We start from the raw sequence: 21,750 nt of genomic DNA on the forward strand, positions 1-21,750 counted from the left end.
GAGGAAGGATAAAACAAGATCTTCCAAACTGATGATAAAAATAAAATTGAGCCCAGTGTCTTTCTTATTGATAATAAACCATCCAATCTTTATCAAGGCTGTGCCAAACCTTAGCTGTTGAAATTCTCCTTTCCAACTTCCTCTAATATCTATTCTAGATCTCTTGTTCTGGTAGAGAGTGACCATTTTACCTATACAAAACATTTTGTGGATGAGGTAGGGTGTTGTGAAGAGGGTTGTTTTCCATTAGCATCATCTGACGCCTGATTCACTGGAAGTGCACCACCCATGATTCATCTGCTCAAGAGGTGGCAGTTGGGGGTAGTTAGAGAAGGTCTTCTTGATCAGCATTTGTTATACTGCTCCAAACAACACACCAGCCCACTCAATGTTTAATGCTCCACAACCGTTGCTGCCATTACAATGGCCATGTTGGATGGGTAGTGGCTTAGCTGGTGGCGGCGCACTATGTGCAATTGTGCATTATCCTGCCACTAGAGATGTTTATAATGTGTACCAGAATGATTAAGTGGTAAAACAATGTAAAAAACATAGTTTTATCCAGATTTTAACGTTTATGAGCAGGAAGTAAAGCAGATTCCCTTCTGAAGTGTCCCTCCCACACCAATCCAAAAGTAATGGTTAAAACTTTGCCATCATAAGGAGTTTTCAGGGCTCGAGTAAGATGTATCCAGCGGCCATTGCACAGAACAACTTTGATTTATTTCCATGTTCAGCTAATTCAATCTCTTGTGATGCTGAAAATTATGGAATTATGCTTCAAACTTTCAGAAAAGAGGGGCTCACAAACCTGTCAAATGTTCAAGTTGACCAATGTCTGCCAGCAAATAGTACCAAAAGAAAGCTTGATCACACATAGATGAAACCATTTATGTTGTGATCTAGATTCCATTTTGGTTGGCAAAACAATACTTTACATGGAATTCAATGTCTAACCAGCATGTTCCTGCCACTTGTTGTAAGGATAGATAAGGGTAACGTGGTGGATGTTTAGTGGACTAGAGCATATAACTTTTTAAATAATACATGTGCACATTCTACTTCAAATTGTAGCTTCAAGAGCTTACCCCCTTCATAACATTCCATCAATGAAACTCAAAGCACTGTTATGAGAATATTCAACATTCCATAAGGAAAATCTGATACATTTGTCCTTAATTGTTTTCCCCTGCCTAGACACTCTTCTTTTCAGGTATGCCATTACCCAAGAGGTTTTGATCTGAAAAATATTTAGACACCAGTACTTACAAACACACAGCTGTTTTCAAAAATCCCTGCTCATCCACTGGACTGCTATATTATTTAAATTTTTCTTCTGCACATTGCAGCATATAACATGTGGTAAAGGGACAATCAATTCCATTGGTTCCCAACTGTGCGAGTAATATCATCCTATGGAAGCACCCATTCAGAAAATAACCCCCTTCAGTGGCAGACACTTAACAATTTGCCCTTTTGGGAAAAATACCTATTTTTAAAAATGTTAAACTTAGGTTTTTCTTTGCTGGGGCCTGGCAGCCTCCAGGACACTTCTGCTAGGCCTTCTCTATTAAAAAATTCAATTCAAATTCAAAAATGAAGACCCGTGTGCATCTGTGTGTATGCACTGCCATCTATGAATGAACTTTAAAGAATTTCAAAAATTGGTGTCCATCCTTTTTCATGCTCAGGCACGGGCTCCAATCTTTGAATGTTTCAACTTCTGTGAAAAATCAACTTTGAAAGATGGCTACCTGTGTAGGTGCATGTGTCCAGGTAGACACCCATCTTTCAATAGTTTTTATAAAATAGGTGCCCATTTTTAAATGATTTTTGAAAAACGTTTGACAAAACCATTTCATAGGAAAATGAGCACTAGTAAAGCCAAAAGATTGACAGATAACCAGACCAATGCCTTTCTTTCTGTGCCTACACTTCTCTGGCTAGGCTGTGACTTATGTGAAGAGAAAAGTATAGTAAGAGAGGTAAATAGAGGAAGAAGGGAGGTAGAAATGAGGTATAGAGATAGGTGAGGTAATAATGGACATAAAGTTGGGGTGGCTCCACTGTTGGAGTAGAGGAGCATCGGCCCACTTAAATTACCCCCAAAGATAACAAATAAAATGGCAATTCAAGCTACCCTTGACCCTGTTCTCAGGCAGGTCGCTGCCCACGCTGCACAGCACCACCACTGTGTCGCTGCCCTTGAGTCCGCTGCAGCAGCTTGGTGTAGGTTCGAGGCCGCTGCTCTTGCACTCGCTCTGCTCTTTTTCTTCCTTGCTAGCCCTGCCGTAATTGTGCTGTCTGATTTCGCATTTTAGTGTTGTATTTCGCCTTCATACCTTTTATTTTGTATTCTTGTTCTGTTACTGTGCCCTTTGATTTCTGTTTCGCCTTTATACCTTTTATTGTGTACTCTTGTTCTGTTATTGTGCCCTTTGACTTCTGTTTCCCTCGCTCGCTCTGCGCTCTTGTCTTCCGCACCGCTGCGTCCCCTGCGTCCCTGTCCCTCTGCTTGCCCATTTGCTGCCCTGCTCCCGCCTCCCAGCTGCCCCTCCCTCCCACCTCCCCTTATATGGCGGCCGCTGCGCGGTGAGGAGAGCAACCCTTGACCTTGTTCTCAGGCAGGTCGCTCCCCATGCCACACAGCACCACTTCTGTGTCGCTGCCCCTGAGCCTGCTGCCGCTTGGTGTAGGTTCGAGGACACTGCGCTTGTACTCGCTCTGCCCTTTTTCTTCCCTGCTAGCCCTGCCGTAATTGTGCTGTCTGATCTCGCATTTCAGTGTTGTATTTCACCTTTATACCTTTTATTTTGTACTCTTGTTCTGTTATTGTGCTTTGACTTCTGTTTCCCTCTCCGGCTCTACTATCTCGCCTTCCCTGCCGCTGCGTCCCCTGCAGCCCCGCCCCCCTGCTTGCCCATTTGCCGCCCCGCTCCCGCCTCCCAGCTGCTCCTCCCACCTCCCCTTATATGGCGGCCGCTGCGTGGCCTTGCAACAGACGCGTGCAGCAGCAGACGCCCCACTTGTGCCTAAGGCAAGCCCGTCTGCGCTGTCCAAGCCTGGACCGCACATAGCGCCAGACCCCCTGGCCCTGCGACCACCACGACACCAGACGCAAACACCCTCCACGCACTCAACACCGGACGACCGCCCACCTGCTTCCTGGCCGCCCCGAAGCACACCAAAGGACCCTTCTTCTGCCGGAGCTGCAGCTTCGCCAGCCCCGAGCCGCCAAACCTCCCACCAGTCAGGACAGTTTGCAACCACCTCAGATGCATTCTACTGAACACCCCCTCTGCACGCAAACACGCCGTCGAACTCTGGGACCTGCTCGACTCATTCTCCCAGGACGTCGCCTTCCTGACAGAGACCTGGATGAACGCATCCTCAGCAACCAACATCGCCATAGCAATCCCGGATGGCTACAAGACCACCCGCAGGGACCGCACCAATGGAGTAGGAGGGGGAACCGCCATCATCCACAAGAACACCCTTAGTGTCTCGACCAGCAGGGACGACACCGCCAGCTCCCCCGAACACCTCCACACCAATCCCAACACCACCCTCAGAGGAACTCTTGTCTACAGACCCCTCCGGACCCCAGCCTCAGTTCAGTGACTCCATCGCCGACTTCGTCAGCACGCACGCCCTTGCCTCCACAGACTACATCCTCCTCGGAGGCTTGAACTTCCACCTCGAGAACAACAACAACACTAACTCCACCACCCTGATTGAAAACCTTGCCAACCTCGGACTCAGACAGCTCGTCACAAGGACCAGCCACTCCGCTGGCCACACGCTTGATCCCATCTTCTCCGCAAGCCCCCACTTTACCTTTAGCCACACCACCGAACTCCACTGGACCGACCATCGCTGCATCCACTTCACCTTCCGGAAACCCACCATGCACCACCGCACTCAAATAATCCGCAGCTGGAGCAAAATCACCGAAGACCAGCTAAACATCACCCTCGCCTGAAGCCCACCCACAGACCCCACTGACGTCGACACCACCGCCCGCAATCTCAGACGTTGAATCGAGGACTGCGCCAACATTCTCGCCCCGATCAAGAAACATTCCAACAGACACACCAACAAGAAAGCCAGCTGGTCCACAGCAGACCTCCAGGCCTCCAAACAAACCTGCCGTACACTGGAGAAGAAATGGTACCGCGAACAGACAACAGAGAGCTACACAGCCCACAAGAACGTCATCTGCAGAAACCATCCCCTCATCAGATCCGCCAAAAGAGCTTCCTTCAAGGACAGACTCAACAACAATGCGCACAACAGCAAAGAGCTCTTCAACATCGTGAAGGAACTCTCCAACTCCAGCTCCAACACCAACGACATCCCACCATCGCAAGACCAGTGTGACTCCCTTGCCACCTCCTTCCATCGCAAGATCGCAGACATCCACGACAGCTTCAACAACCTGACCGCCGGACAACCACTGACATCTCAGACCCCGTGGCCACCACGCACATCAAACCCCTGCTCACCTGGACCAACATAAACGATGACAACACCATCAAAATCATGAACACCATCCATTCCAGCTATCTGTCAGACCCAGAAATGTACTGATTGATTGATTACCATTTAATTTTTAATTCTCCCTGTCCTGAATGGAGTGTCAGGACGGAGGCATTGCCGCTGCTGAATGACAGTGATAAGGCGGGGTTCCTCACTACCAATTTACTCTTGAGCCCCCTGGTCAATAAATCTTTGTTGCCTGCTGAGAAGTGTAGAGGGGAGAAAGAACTCATTATGACAATATCAGCAAAGTTAAAGAAGCATGACTCTGAAGAATCACAGACTCTGAATTCCAAGTTAGTGGGTTTGTTACAAAGCCAAAAATAACTGGACATACAGACACCTCAAAACGAGATTGTAGAGGTTCTTTGGAACTAATCCAAATCCAAATCTATGGGCTAGACGAAGACGCTGGCTCATAAAAAGAATGTCAAGTTCCAGAACACAGGCGATGATTTTCCCTACGTCAAGATCTGCCTTCATTTGTGAAAATGCATGACAGCATTAGTCTATCCCTACACTACAGTTTCATCCCTACTTAACATTCACCTGACAAGATCAGGAAAGGGTGTCAGCTCGTGAAGACTTCCTAGGAAGTGCACTCACCTTGTATGGGTCAAGTAGTCAAGGCTACAGAGCGCGTTCTAAGATTCTCCTTCCCTCTCCATCGATCTCCTCACCTCCTGACTCAACCCCCACAGCACTGTCCCTAATTCAAAACGCAAAACATAAAACACGCCCACTGCTTGAATCTCGATCACCTCATCCTGCCGGGCACTACTCATAGGAGATTTTCCATTTAGTCTTGATACTCCCAGCTCCTAGATCGATGACCTTGATTCCCTGGCCTCCTTCAGTGAGAAAGAACACCGGCTCCCAATTATCAGCATTCTTGCATAAAAGTGTCTTCTCCTCCCTGAGCCTAACTCCTAAAACAAAAGACGTTATTCTAACTAACAGACAACTTTCTCCACCTGCAACAGAAACGTGACAACAGAACAAATCCAACATATACATGAGATTCATCTCCTAACCCCATTCCGAGAGCCATCAGGGAGAATACATTTCAGGCCTAGAGAAATCGGCCAACATAAGAATGGAGCACATAGGCCCTACTAGGATACATATAAGTTAACAGTTTACTTAAGCATTTCTAAATCATCACATTACATGAGCACATTTGAATGCACAAATCATTATAAGCAGCCTATAGCTGTTACACATTTGTTCGAGTTGCCACATCCGTGTATAACTTTAATCAGGTGCACATCTATCTCTATGCATTACATTATAAATAAGCAACTTAGTTAAGCAATTACAAAGCGATTACATTATTCAAAACACATCTGCTGCGTTATTTCTATGCATGATACGTAATGGTTCTTACTTCACTTTCGCAGATTATTACAGAACACACCCTAATGATCAATTGTTAACCCATCAACAGAATAAATGTGGGTGCAGACTACCTGTGAATATGATGCACCACTACAATTTAAAGAGCACCATCATGCTCCATCAACAGCAGCAGGGAGGAGGGTGGGCTTTTCAAAGTGCGCATGTCCCTTTGGCCAACCGTCTTGTGGTGTCCAGCCACACATGCGCTCTTTGAAGCCTCTAACCCAGCTGTCTTAAGACAGCTGGGATCAGACCAAGTGCAGGGTTATGTTGCCCTCGGGAGCGAGAGTGAGGCTGCTCCCTCCAATCAGAGTGCTGCTCTCACAGCATGCGAGCAGCATTAGGATTGGCGTCCACACTGCATCCAGTTCCTTAGAAGAGTTCCGGAGCAGAGAACGGAGGACGTCGGTTCAGGTATGTTTTTTTACTATTAACATTTGCTCGTGTGCACCTGTCTTTCACCCCCATAAATGCCAGCTGCCACTGCATAAGGTAAAGAGAGAACGTTGGTGAAGCCTGAAAGAATGATACAGAGAGGTAGAAAAAGGAAGACATATGTAGAGAAAAAGAAAGAGAGATAGGTAAGGTTTTAGACTGAAGGAGAGGGATCTAGCAATAAGGAGAATTAAATGTAGGGAGAGACAGAGTACCGGGGTACACCAAGAGAGATAAGGTAGGAAGATAGGAGAGGCAGAATCAGATAGATGAGGTAGTGAGGAAAGTACAGAGTGGCGAGGTAGAGGAGCAACCCTAGCTATAGAAAGGCAGGTCAAGTGTGGAGTGCAGTGAGGCAGAGAGAGAAAGAGGTACAGGGTAAAAAGAAAGTGGTGATTCAGAGAGAAAAAAGATTAAGAAGAGACATGTGAAGTACAGAAAGAAAGGCATGGTGCTACAGATGTGAGGAGAGAGGGTGAGATAGAGACAATGTTGAGAAGTAGACAGAGAGGTACAAACAGAGAGGTGAGGTAGTGAGATGTATATGTATAAAAAGGGTGAGGTACAGAGATAGGTGAGGTAGAGATGGTGAGCTGACAATGAGAAGGATGTACTGAGAGGAGAGAGAAGGTGAGGTAGGGAGAGAGTTATGAAGTAGGCAGAGAGGGTGGTAGATGATTAAAGAGGAAAGGCAGAGAGGGAAGTGGGGTGGAGGGTGAGTTGAAATAAAAATGGAGGTGCAGCTAGAACTGAGAGAGAAAGAGGTTAGGTTATGATAGAGAGAAAACTAGGTAGAGGTAGAGAAAGATTATAGTTAGAAAGGAGTAAGATAGTGAAGGATAAAAAGTGGAGTGAACAGAAAAAAAGGGAGAAGGGAGGTAATGAAGTGAGGTAGCAAACAAACGGTGACTTTAATTCAAGCATTACATAGAGAAAGAAAGAGGTGAGGTCGTGAGAGATAAGCTAGTGAGAGGGATATAAGCTAAAGTAAGAGATGAGGTAGAGAGTGGTGAGGTATACAGAGGGTAGAGAGGGGTTAGGCATAGAGAGTTGAATAGATAGCTAGATGGATTAGGTTCAGAGAGTTGAGTTAGAGAGAAAGATGTAGTGTAGGGATGAAAGATACAGGTAGAGAAGGACAGATGTAAAGATGGGCACATATGTTTATTGGGAGAGAGGCGATGTGGACACAATTTCTTTAGACATATGTATGGTAAAGAGAGTTGAGAGAGGGTGTACATACCTATAGATATAAAGACAGAAATAAAAAGGTAACGAGAGAGGCCAGTTGAGAGATTTAAAATGATAGAGTCAGAAAGGTTTTCTAAGGGAATTGTTACCAACTGCCCAATAGCACAAAGGTTAAGGTTGGAAAGACTCGGCAAAGTTAGCATTAAAATTAAAAAAGTATCTTATTTTATAGACACAGTTCTCATTTTGCCAACAGACCCCCTCAAAGGTGGAGATTTGTCCACTTTGCATATCCCATAAAATGTATAAAGGTTGCAGCATCCTTTCAGTCTCCGCAGCTTCATGGTTTAGAAGAAAGCATGTTGCATCAATATGTGCAAAAGGATGGACGTCCTCATACATTCCTGATTGTGCCTTATTGACAGTCTACATCAAACCACCATCTACGCTCATCATTCTTGCAAATCAAAGGCATTTGCCATGAATCTGAATACTCATTCACAAATGAAGATTGTCCCAGATTCCTAACCACTCCAAAAAGTTGATTGTGTAAATACGAACTGTAAAGTGGTATTATCACCTTTCGCATAGTAAAATGAGGTAAACATCGTTTACAACGATGTTTTCACAACGCGGTACCTTTACACCGCGGCTGTGACAACGCAAGTCGTTACCACGACTTGCGCTGGAGGGCGCTCAAGGTCTAAAAATAGTTAATTTACTATCCTAACACCTTCCCTAGGGTCCACGGGGACTGGTGTTAGAATAGTAAATTAAACTATTCGAAATCCGCGCCCCCCCAACGCAAGTCGTGGTAACGACTTGCGTTGTCACGGCCGCGTTGTAAAGGTATGCGGTGTGACGGTACGCGTTGTACCGTCATATATCCGTAAAATGAATTTAAATGGGACCTTATTCCATAAAACTACACACAATAAGACACAAAAGAGGGTAATCTGACCTATCAAAAAACATGCTTGCCTAAAGCAAAATGTTTTCAATGTAAGTATCTAAGCTTGGTGTTTCAAGCATCCCTTGGAAACTGGAACCAACATTTTTATGAATGAGATTTAGTTTAGTTATAAAAGAATAGTAAATAAATACTCTTAACAAAATATTATTCATTAAAATATTAAACCTGCTTCTGATCCCCCATTTCAATGACAAACATCAATGCATAAATTCTTTGATTTCTATGTACATACCATTTAACTGATCCTTATATAATAGACACTGAAACACTCAGGTTAGATGCAATAGGCAGTAAATGATTCGCAAAGACTAATACTATTACTCCCAGTTCATGCAGGCAAATTCCCCCAAAAACATGGTTTGCCCATTTTACACTCTTCAGGGGATAAATCAATGGCTAAATCAAAGAGGAGCAGAAATAAAGAAGAGATCCTTGACCACGAAAGCAATCCTGAAGAGTTCCACGGGAAACAACTCTTAAGAAGAAACACAAATGCATTGCCTTAAACCATAAATTCCAAGACTCAAAACAAAAAATCCCATCACACATTATTAAAGGCCCTTTCCATGTGTAACTCAATAATCATCCTAAGTATAGTTTCTTTGATAACCGCCTGAATCAGACCCATAGTCCCCATAGCATTTGCCACCGTCCTAGCTCAGACATTAGAAACACTCATAATATCGCAATGAATAGCAGTGTGGTGATATCTGTCACACACTGGTTGCTTGTTACATTAAATAACAATTTTAGTGATGACTGTTGTTTTATACCTAGTTATATAGATATGATGCATTCCATTATTAAATGAAATGAAAAATTGCACTTCTATAGCGCGTAACTACCCGGAGGCCTCGCAGCGCTTTAACTGATTACTGTGGCGGGCAAAGGGTTAGTCAACACGCTTTTGCGAACAGATGGGTAAATACTTTTTCCAGCAATTTATAGACTCTGCTTGTAGACCCTGATGGCCTGACATTTTATCATTTTATGCATTCTTTTTTGATAATCAAGTGTATTGGGTTTTTAAAACAAATCCCAAAATACATTGGCAGCGAAATCAAGCACATTATTTGGATAAAGTACATTTGAAAGGAGGACGACTGAGACTTGTAAGGCACTCTTTGGAATTAATTAAAACACTTGAATATGGTTGTTGTTGTAAGGGACGCACATGCGCCCCTTAGGGCTGTAGATTGAACTATTTGCCAAAAAGCTTAGGCGGCCCCGCGCTTCAAAGAGTGGCTCCTCTTGAGTTCCACTCCAATCCACTCCCTGTCTCTATTTCCGAATATTAGGGGGTTTGGCCTGAGACCAGAGTGCTGCTATTTCGCGCTTTGCCACCGCCACCGTAGTTCCTAGGAAGCGCTTATCGGCCTGAGAGCCATCGAGGCCATCAAACACACCCAGGACCAGGCGCAGTGGGTCGTGAGGAACCGTCCACCCCAAGGTCTGGGTGAGTTCTAGTTTCACCCCCGCCCAAAATGGTGCCAGGACAGGGCATTGCCAGATCACGTGATAGAAGTCAGCGGGGGTATGGTTGCATCGCGTGCAGTTTGGGGAGAGCCGCATACGGGCGCTGTATAGGTGCGCGGAAGTGAAGTAGGCCATATGGAGGTAGTACAGTTGGACTATGCCCAACTTGGAGGAGATGGTCAGGGTCTTGAGGGCCATGAGAGCGTCTCTCGAGTCCACATCCTCCAGGGGATGCAACCAACTCTTCCAGCGGGCACGTAACAAGTCTAGGGATGGATGCATTCTTAATTCAGGAATAGGGGATAGTTTTCAAGAAGGTTCCATTGTCTATCAGATTCACCTGCCTCTTTGCATGCACTTTTCAAATCCACTCAATTGCCTACTAATACCATCATAAACAGTTCCTTTTCCAACTACTTGGCATTAGTTCAAGAGTTGTTACTATTAGATTTTGCTTTTTGACTCCGTAGACTAACATTATGCCAGTGTTATCCATACAACCCTGCACTTTTGTTTCATTCTGAATAACACATTTTCTGCCTTACTAACGAAGACCTTGTAATGTGCATATTTCAGAAATGTATTTGGCATTGTAAGTGCTACTAGTTTCCTAGAGGAGTTATCTATTTCCAAATCTTTGAATATGAATTCCAGCTATGCAAGAGTTCCATTAGCTGCTTAGGTGACATATGTGCTATGATTTTGCTTCTAATAATGACCTTTGTTGATAGTCGTAAGTGATGATGATGGAGAAAGAGTCTTCATTTCAAGATTGAATTTACTCAACATCTTTTCTCAAACGTGCCAAAAAAATTATAATTTGGAAGAGTAGTGTTAATTCTTGATCAAGATCTTAATCACCATTCATAATCAAGTGGAAAAGCCTTTCTCACCTGGACTGATACAATAGACCTGGATTGTGTACCTTTTCCTGTGAAGTTGATTTTCACAGTCTATTTGACAGAAAATAGTCTATTTTACACAAAATAGTCTACTCGAGAAAAACAGTTATGTTGACCAGTAGACAAATGGTGGGTATGAAGATGACTGGAAACTCCTCTGGCATGAGTATAATCAACAGAGGAGTCTGTGGTTATACGGCATATAGTATATGCTCCATAGACCATAAAAAACCTGCCTGCAGAGCGAAGGTATGAACAGGTTACCATCAACCAATTATTGGGGTCACTATTGCTATCTGAGAATGTTACATCTTTATGGAATGGGTATTTTACTGCTGTGACTATTTCCTTGCATATTAAGTTCATTTTTATTGTATCAAGGTTGTCTAAAAACGTTTTCTTAAATTCTTTTGAAATCTCATGAATGCGCTGCTAAATCCCTCTCAGATATATTTACCATTCCTGGGTCCCAAATATATCTATCTTACTTCTAATGAGTATGGCTGCCTTACGATGCCTGACTTAATTTCAAGTGTTCATAAACTTGGCCCATGATTTCTAATTCCTGATTACTGGTGCCATCCCCAGATACCTCATCACTCATTGCTTGGTATATATTACTCTTTTGTCAACACAAAATTACTTTTGGGCTAAGAACTAAGGGCCCAATTTATATGGTGATGGTAAGCATACTCCATCATAACAGTGACTGAGTATGCTTGTCACCAAGCTAATGGCCCAACCACCCATTTTTATGTGGGCAGGCCATAGGTTTGGCTTCTGCAGCGACTAATCCATCACAGCCCTCTCTAAAGACCCGACAGAGTAAGGGGCGATGTAGAAATAGCTATATGTCTTCCCACCCAGTGCTTAATTTGAGCTGGTGGTTCCAGAGCTCAGCACCGGCACTTAATTGCCCATGACATAATTGTCTAATGACAGCTGCAACATGGTGGTGCTGTTTGTGTTATTAGGAGATGAGCAGAGCAATAGTAGTTAGTTAATTTATATTGCATTAAAAACAACTAATACCTGTCGCCCAACCCATTCATAAAGCTTTGAGGGCTTTGAGCATTCTGAATTTGTAGTTGTGTAGATATTGTCATTGGCAGCATTGGCAGTGGCAATGGGTTGAGCAAGCTTCGGTGGCCTCCTGAAGAGGCCTCTGGTACTTTTTTTTTGTTGAATAAATTAAGCACTATTCCCACCCAATTAGGATGGGCAGATGTATAGCCATTTTTTTTACAGTTTGTCAGTGCCAGGAAAACCCTGGTGGTAAGGGACAGTAAAAAAGGAATAATACCCCACCACCATGGGAGATCAATCCCATGGCAAGAAGGCGATTTCTTTTTGATTTTCAAAAAGAAAATCCAGTTTCAGGATTTTCTTTTTGGAAATATAAAATATAACTGGTGCTGGGCTCTGTTATGTAGCCGGAGTCCTGCACCAAACAGCAAAGAGCATTGCCAGGAACCTCCATGATGGTGGTTTCTGCCAACGCTTTATAAATGACTGCCAGTTTGGCGGTCATTTGCATATTCGACGGTCAGTCCCTTCACCAGGTGGAAAGAGTAATCTACTCCGTCCCCCTTGGCAGACCAAAGGGCCGTCCGCCAATATATAAATCCGGCCCTTAGTAATGTGTTCACTAATAATCTACTACTGTCAGATTTTCTAAACTGATGTGACTTTTCCCCAAGCGCGCACCTGCTGAAGTAAACTATGCTAGTTCAGTGTTCTAGGTTAAATGATCCTTCTCTTTCACAGAATGTACCTGTCAAAATGAAACATTTCTATGCTGAAAACTAGATGTTGAAGGACAACATAAGTGGCAGCATTGTGTGCTAAATTTGACGTAATTTGACACTTGAAAAGTATGGAAGGGTTGGAGTAACGTGTGCAGTCGCAAGTCTGTTGAGACCACTTCCAGCAGTTAGTGACTCATCTGGTGTTTTCCAGCTTCTTCCACTCAAATTAGTTCTAAACGCTTTGCACGTCATCTTAATAAAACATTACAAGAGCAAGTTTGGAACTGCGTCATATGCCAATTCAAACAAAATTAAATGCACAAAATATGAAGTAGAATGCTAATTATGACAAATAACTTTTTAGGTCACATATTTAATACAATAGATGAGCCCATAAATCTCCTCATAGAACAACATTAGTACCAGAACTCATGTGACCGTGACTGCAGTTGTTGGGGCAGATGTTCTCTAGTCAGTGTAATAAGCCATACGTTCCTTAGCTTAAACATGCCTATTTTTCTTGCAGGTTGTACGTGAGCAGGGTGCACTGTCTCTTGTGACCTTGTACTGGAATATCAACGCTGATCCATCAGGGGACTTGGTGTCTAACCGTGGCAATATCACCTTCGGCATAGGACAGAGAAAGGCCAACATCACTCTGCAGGTCTCGCCTGATGATGTCCCAGAGTTGGATAAAACCTTTTCTGTTTCAATCACAAATGTTTCCAATGGCCGGCTGGGGGCTCTTACCACTGCTGCTTTAACTGTGCTTGCCAGTGATGATCCTTATGGACTTTTCATCTTTTCAGCAAAGAACAGACCAATCAAAGTTGAGGAAGAAACAAAAAACATTACCTTAACTATTGTTAGATTGAGTGGCCTAATGGGCATTGTGAGAGTCACATACAGAACCATGCTGGACAGTGACCGGTCCCCTTACTTTCCAGCTAACGCAGCCAGAGCGACACAAGGGAGAGACTATGTGCCGATTTCAGGGTCTGTAATCTTTACAGCCAATTTGAGCAATGCCACCTTTGATGTGCCTATACTAGATGATGCTGATCCAGAGAAGGCAGAATACGTCTTCGTTGCATTGACAAGTGTTTCTTTAATAGAAGGAGCTCAAAATCGAACAAGTAAGTAAAACGTTATTAATGCTACTACTCATACCACTACTAATAATAACTTTTTATATAACACTTGCTACAACAACTTTTGCATTTTCCTACCTCTGTAAGGTACCTTGCGTTGACATTTCCCAACTCAGCAGTAGTACTTGATCTGTTGAACTGGGAATGATGAAACATAAATGGAACCTCCAAATGTGAATCTGTAACCTTCAGATTATACACACATTCATTCCAGGCTGTCGTTCCATTGTGCTAAATCATTTAATGTTATACTAATAATGACAAAAAATCAATTGTCCTCATGTTAAGAAAGGTAGAACCCCTTTTGAAGTGCACAGCTAGTTGATCAATTCTGATCTGGCTGTTATACGTTCCTTTAGCCTGCTACACTGAGTAAATGTTTGGCCTATTAACACACAGTGACATCATACTTCATGTTAGAAATGGGGTTTCTGGTTAGCTAGGGTATGCGCCAAAAGCCAGGCTCAGCCCACGTCTCTAGTCAGGACAAGTAAGTTAGACACATCAAAGCTAACCTGTGCTCACTGCCTGGTACCTGTGGAGGCAATGTGTAAAGCGTTTGCTCAACACCCTCACACCAGTAAAACAATAAATGCACCACAAAAGAAGACTCCACACAATATTATATACAAATATACAATATATCATGTATAAATAAAGACCAACACATCATACCTCAAAGATTACTTTGCCAATTAGGCAATTGTCCCAAACCTCGCAATGCGTGCAATAAAAGTATGACTGACGTTGCAAAACATCATGAAAGAAACCATTGCAGTGCATATTATGCAGCTCCTGAAAGCGTATTAATTATCCTGTCAGTATAAGGCATAACAGAACATAAATCCTCACATCAAGGCACAAAATGCAAACCATATAGAATTACTAAAGCATCCCCATGAGCACCTCAGTACCATACATATCACCATAACATAATTGAGCACAGTGCTCTTGTGCTCCTTTTAGAGTGTATGATGCACTCAAAGCAAAGTGTAGGGCCAGAAGTATCTGTATTCCTACTACCTGGAATGTGGTAAAATGGTGGTTTTCCAGGACTTCCCCTTTTGTGGCAGTTCCCGACTGGGGGAGGCCTCCGTCAAAGGCTCTTCCTGTAATGCCACCAAAAAGGACCAGGTGCCCCTAACGGTTCCGTTTCCCACAGAAGTAGGGGAGCACCCACACTTTAGTTTATAGTAGGGGTGGCCTCCCGTGGTCCCCCTCGTGTGCAGCTCTGCAACTTAGCAGCTGCCCCATGTCAGAATCTTCTGGCAAGGTGATTTACGGAGGAGCCTGGCTGGTACAATCCTCTTACTATGTAGATGCCGACTTCCCTGCTCCCAATGGCATTTCTGGCCCCTCGTCCGGAGATGCAGGCAGCTGTCACTGGGGCATCACTGCCATTTAGGCAGACTAGGACACTTGCATTGAGTTGACAGCATTGTCTTCTTCTCGGCCGGCCTGGCCTTGTGGGAAAGCAGGGCGCGAACGTCGGACCGATGCAGGATCACGTGACTGGGGGGAGTCACACTCCATCCTGAGGCCTCCCAGGATCTCCTAGGCAAGGCCAGGGAAACTTCAATGACGCTTGTAATGGGAGCCCGGTACAGAACCACGTGATAAGGTCTGCTGAGGCATCAGTATCCCTATGGATCCTTGAATTTGCGATGATTACCCCTCAACTGTTCTCAGCATAGCAGCGCCTCGGGCACAATTAAGCAGGGGATTTTTCAGGCTTGCTGTATGATGCTGATGAGAACGGCAGTGCTGTCTGCAACCAAAAGTTCTCCTCCTTCAAATATGCAGCAACGTGAATACTCTGCACTTACTTGGTGCCAGCCCAGAAGGGAAAGTATCATGCGCACCCCATGAGTTAGTTTCTTGTACAAGGAAAAAACTGAAGCGCTCACTTTGCACTAAGTTGAGAACAAGAGGGGAAGTTCCCAGTCATCAAAACAAACAGTGGTGGGGAGAAGCTGCAAACCAACGCCTGGAGAACAACTGTGGGGGCACTAAAGCAGAGAGCAAGCAGCAGGCCAGCACATCAGGGTCCTTGTAGCAAAGTGGCAGACTTTCTTGTAGCCCAGCAGGCCATAGGTCAGCACAACAAGCAAGTCTGGCAAAAATGGTGGTGCTTCTTGTAAGCATAACAGTTCCATATGCTAATGTGCAGTCTGTAGAGCCAGCAGTGTATGATTACAAGTCCCACGCAGTGTCTAACATCATTGGGTCTTAACTCCTGTACTGATACTAAAAATGTCTTTGATGTATAAGTGACTTCAGAAGAACTTTTAGAAGTGCACAACACCCCTATTCAATCCCAGCGCTGGCTCTAGACATGAGTAGAGGGTAAGCAAGCCCTTTGTGTATGCCTTTACAAATGTAAGTGTGCCCACCACCCTCTCTCCCAGCCCATGAAGACCATTCAGTCGGTAGTTGAATGCAGATGCAACCCAGTGACAACCCTTCGGTGTGATAGCTGTCTGTACAGTATGCACAAAGCCTAGCTGTCACTGTTCCCTAGACGTAGATTGGAGTCAGGCTACAAAGCACAAGAGTCATAACCACCGTGAAATGCCCACTTTGTAAAAGTGGATTTTCTACGATATTGAGTGAAAAATCCATCTACACCAAGAAGCAGGATTTATCAACACTATTCAAAACATACCAAACATGACAACACTTCTCCTTTCAGATCAGAGATTTCCACTTCAAGACTTTTAAGTGAATTGCCGAAGCTTACCTATGAGAGGAGCAGCACTCACTGTAGTGAAAAACAAAATAGGGTGCTTGTCAATACCAGGACACGCCACACAATAAAGGCACATGTCCTACCTTCTACCTACGCAACACCCTGCCCATTAGGGCTACCTAGGGCTTACCTAAGGGGTGACCTAAATGTGGTAAAAGGAGAGTTTCAAGGCTTGGCAAGTAATTCAAATGGCAAGTCAATGTGACAGTAAAGTGCGCACGCAGGCCCTGCAGTGGTAAGACAGGTTTAAAAGGCTACTTCTGTTGGTGGCACAAGCAGCTCTGCAGGCTCACTAGTAACATTTAATTTGCCGGCCCTGGGTATATGGGGTACCATTGTACAAGGGCCGTACAGGTAAATTAAAAAGCCATACAGTAATAGACCATCATACCATGTTTAAAGGAGAGAGCACCTGCCCGTTAGCACTGAATAACAGTGTACAATACATGTGTGATCCCTTTTCATGTTATTTTAGATTGGGTGATCTGTGCTTCTAGCCGGTTGTGTTGTGGCAGGGTCTGTGCCAGGTTCAGTGATGCCTCCAGTGCATGCTGGAGTTATAAATAGCGGTAGAAATGTGAGTTGTGCATTTTGGAAGGTTCGCATAAGCAGTGCTTAATTTGAGCCCATGGTTTCTGGTACTCGACACCAGCACTTAATTCTCAAAATTGGGACTTATGACAGTCTGGCACATGGTGGCGTGGTATATCTAATTTAGAGATGAGGACAACAACAGTTTTGTATTCATTCAATGTACAGTAAAATTACTAATACCTACCACTAAAGACATTCTTGTAGTAGTGTGATGCTTAGTAGTTGTGCTTGTACTGTCATTGGCAGCTCTGACCATTGAAAATAGGCATCACAAGCTGACGAGGACCCTGGCACTTATTTTGCTTACAAATTAAGCACTGCGCATACGTTTTGAAAGGAGCATATTGTCTTCTCCAATACATCTCTCAGCCTCAAGATACCAGTGGAATCCCATGCTCATAATACGTCTAAGTTGTTTATGTGGGGTAGCCATGTTACATTCCACAGCAGGGTTTCTGCTGTTGTCACCCTGAGCCATTTAATCTATTACAGTGCCTGGTGCCAATGGGGCGCTGGGAGGAGGTTGCTGTCTGCCCCTGGATGTATAGTAAGCATAAGATGTTGCGCCGCTCCAGCACACGCATCTCAAGGGCTATTGACGGGTCATTGCAGTTCATATGAAGCTAGTCATTTAAAAAGACTATCTGGCTGGCCCAGTAGTAGAGCCTTGCGTCTGCAATTCCCAGGCCCTGTCATAAGGTTAAGGACACATTTACAAAAAGAGATGCATGGTTGTGGTCCAGCCCAGGAGAACGTCACCAGCACCGATTGCGGGCCTTAAAAGAATTGGGGTGTATAACAAGGGGGTCATTCTGTAGTATATAATGCAGCCTTGGTGGCAAAATCATTTTTAACAGCGCTCCCCTGCCTGCTGTGTTTAGAGGGAGATATTCTCATACATCCATTTCCTGTCTGTTCCTAGCAAGGAGCAGGACTACATTTAGATCCCATGCCATTTGCTTTTCCATGCCTATGTGCATGCCCAGGTATTTGAACTGTCAGTCTGCCCACTGTAATTTGGTGATAGCCCGTATATCGTCATGATTCCCTGTCAGGGGGACATAGGTGGATTTAGTCCAATTGACAGTGAGTCCAGGGGCATCTGCATATACTTGGAGCATGTGCATCAGTCTAGGAGGAAAGTTTCAGGATAACAATTGTAAACTAGGATGTCATCCTTGTATAGCCATACCGTGTTTTTGCAGTTTGGCCATTTAAAACCACTGAGTTGTATGTCACCTGTAATCCATTCCTCCAGTGGCTGAATGGTCAGGCCGAAGAAGAGGGCTGATAAAGGGTCTTTTCTGGTCCCTGGAGAAAACTGGAAGCTTGGGGTGACTTCTCCATTAACTCTGACTTTTGCCCGTGGCCTAGAGTAGAGTACCAAGACATATCGATGGAAGTTCATTTGTTTCAGTAAGCGAAACATGAACTTCCATTTTACTGAATCAAAGGCTTTTTCAAAGTCTATTGATTTCAGCGCTCTACTGTCTGTTCTTTCTCTAGTTAGTGCCAATGCAGTGTTTAGTCATTTAAGACAGTGTTGTGTACTGCGCCATGCCATCAATCCACTCTGGTCCGGGTGGACCGGGACCATGATAACTCCTGCTAGTCGCATCGCCAACACCTTTGCTAGGATCTTGGTTTCAATATTGAGTAATGAAATGGGCCTGTATGATTCGCATTGGTCTGGAGGTTTCTGAGTCTGGCTTAAAAGTGACAGAAAGCGTGGCTTCCCATAAGTCATGCAGCAACTCTCCCTGTTCCAGAGCTTCTGTATACATGTCAATCTGTGGTGTGGTGAAGCGTGAGACAAACTTTAAAAAAAAAGCCCAGGGGGGCTAACCATTGGGGAAAGGTGTTTTACCAGTGGGGAATTGGATAGCTGCGAATAATTCAGCTGCTGTGAGTGCTTCTTTGAGACTGCGACTGTCGATGTCAGTGAGGTGTGGAAGGATGAAGTCCTACACAATCGTGTGCATACGCTCTTGTGCCTGAGTGGGTTGCTCCGAATCTCTGTTTGTAGTAGGTTACAAATTCCTGTGCTATTAAATTATGATCAGTGATAATGCTGCGCATGGGTAGTATGATGCTAGGGCTCAGGCGTAGGGCTTGTTTCCTATTGACCAACCAGTGTAACAGTTTCCCTGCTTTGTCATGGGGGTGTAGCTTAATTCTCACTTCGGACAGTCAACCATACGGATCATGATAGAGTGTTTGCGCGACCAACCTAGCCATATATCTGATGTGGCTCATGGAAATCCTGTGAGGTCAATCCATACCCCCTCCCAATCGCCCTAGGACCAGATCTGGTTTGATTTGTCCCTGTGTTTGAGGAAGTAACTGTTTTGCTTGGTGCTCTCCAGTGGCAGATGCCCATGTGGGGGTTTCGCATCTCGGTGACCCAATGTCTAGACAGTCCCATACAGCTTGTGGTGAGTCAATGGAGTGAGTCTTTTCATCGTGCATGATTTTCAGCTTGGCCGGAAATGGTAACATATATGTCAGCACCATGTCTCTCAATATTCGCTTAACATAGAGAAGAATTTAAGTTAGTTTGAGATTTGCAGTGTATAATCCATATATATGCTTTCATTGTTTCAAGCGTAGGAGGAGTCTGGAGTCTGACTTGCCTTAGGATGGTATCTCTGTCGGCATCATTAAGAAATCTAGCAATCATCAGCTGTGGGGAGGCCCACAGGAGGTGGCTTTGCTGCCAGTGATCTATTGGCCTTTTCAATTACAAAGAATGTTAAAAACGTGCATCTGTAGGCATCCTTGTCTTAGGCCAGGTTGCGAGGATCGCTGCTGGATGGTTGCTTGCCAGTATACCGACAAAGTGTAGGGTGTTGCTTTGTAAGCGTCCCTCCTCATCTTCACCCTACATTCGAGGTAGCCCACTTTTTCTTTCAGGTGGGCAATATAAGTGGATAGTGTATGGGCTGTGTCCTCCACTGTAGAGTTATGCTATTTGCCGTCAGTAACTCTAACTGCAACTGTACGTAGGTCTTGGTGAAGTAGCCCCAGTTCTATGCCAACTCCCCCCATTTGTCTTTCAATGGTAAAGTGCATCTCACATATAGCTTGCAAGATTTGCTCAAAATTAACTTGTGATAGGGCGGCATTTTCTGGGGGGGTCTGTTTCCCCTGGTTCCTTCAGAAGCAAGGTGGCATATTTTTCTCTTTTGGTTTGCTGGGTAGTCGTCATTAACCGCGTTTTCCCCATCTTTGCAGATGGTGGAGGGAGAGAAGTCCAGATGCCGGACAGGCTTGAGAGGCAGATTATGAACAATGGTGGTTTCCTGTCTGCCTTCAGGCCTGCCTCTTTTTGTGTAGACTCCCCTCATGCATTACCAATTGGGACAGTGTGAGTGAAGAACGGCGGCTGGCATACTGAGCAACAGTGCTGTGAGCTAATGGTATGGCTTGAGGGCTGCTGACTGCCCCCTTCAACGACAGCCATCCGACCGCCACTATGATAAGGAAGAAACCAGGGGGAGGATCTGTGAAAGAGAGCACCATGGATCGCTTCACTGGATTGGGGGCCTCTGCTGCAGATCAAGGAGGGGCACAAGGGTACATTCCAGACAATGCCACACTCATCACACAGTCCAGGGCTGCTCTGGAGGCAAAGATTGGAGGGGTGAGCTCTGACGTTACACTCCTGAGGCAAGATCTTCGAAATGCGGTTGACTGCTTTACTGAGGTCGAAACCAGAGTCTCAGGAGTGGAAGACTCAGTAGCCACACTGCAGAAGCAGGTCACGTCGCTGGAGTTGATCACTAGAGGCCTTGCATCGCGGGAGGACTAAGCGGATGGTAGGGCCAGGAAAAGTTCCCTGGAGGATGCAAAGGTGGGGGACATGGCGCAGTTTTTTACTAGGTAGCTGGTGGACTGGCTCCCTCCCGATTCCCTGCCGGGTTGCTTTGTTATCAAGAGGGCTTATAGGGCTCTAATGCAGAAGCCACCCCCGGGTACCAGACTGAGGCCTGTCATTGCCAATATCCTGAACTACCATGATAGAGATGCAATCTTAAAACAGGCTAGTCTCAAGGAACCTCTGTTGTACGAAAACACCTGCATTCTCATATTCCTGGACTATACAAAACTAGTCCAGCAGGAAAGACAATCATTTATGGCAGCCAATGCCTGCCTCTCTGAGCTGAAACTCCCCTATGCATTGTGGTATCCAGCCAAGCTGCAGGTGGTGTATCAGTCCTGTACTCGCTTCTTTAAATCGACGAAGGATGTATTCAATTGCATGGACGAAACTGTGAAGATTTGGCGCCGCACTCATTCCTCGTCCAGTGAAGTTGCCCATAGGCCACCCAAACCCAATATCAAAGGCTTCAGGAGGTCGAGATCGAGATGCTGCTCCAAATCCTGTAGTGACTCTAATCGATCTACATCGGTGCCCCGGCAGGGGTCTTTGGCATCATGGCAGCGCCGGGACGTTCTTGAATTGTGGGACGGTTTGTGTCTCATGTCTAGACCGACGAAACATGGGCAGGGGCTCTTACCTCTGTTCAAATTTCAATAGCTAAAGGGAACGTCCGTTGATTATGGGCAGGTTATTGGGGATCCATTGGTGGGG

General features: G+C 44.9%; 1 protein-coding gene across 1 annotated transcript in view; it reads left to right on the top strand.

The window, feature by feature from the left end:
- ADGRV1 (adhesion G protein-coupled receptor V1) overlaps positions 1 to 21,750 on the top strand; it is a 2,034,994-nt gene that overhangs the window by 484,775 nt on the left and 1,528,469 nt on the right. The window contains exon 28 of the mRNA XM_078677778.1: positions 13,189 to 13,798. Coding sequence (XP_078533904.1) covers positions 13,189 to 13,798 — 610 coding nt within the window. The remainder of the gene's footprint in view (positions 1 to 13,188; positions 13,799 to 21,750) is intronic.

The sequence above is a fragment of the Lissotriton helveticus genome, chromosome 2_1, assembly GCF_964261635.1.
Source record: "Lissotriton helveticus chromosome 2_1, aLisHel1.1, whole genome shotgun sequence".
In the NCBI taxonomy this organism is placed as follows: domain Eukaryota; kingdom Metazoa; phylum Chordata; class Amphibia; order Caudata; family Salamandridae; genus Lissotriton; species Lissotriton helveticus.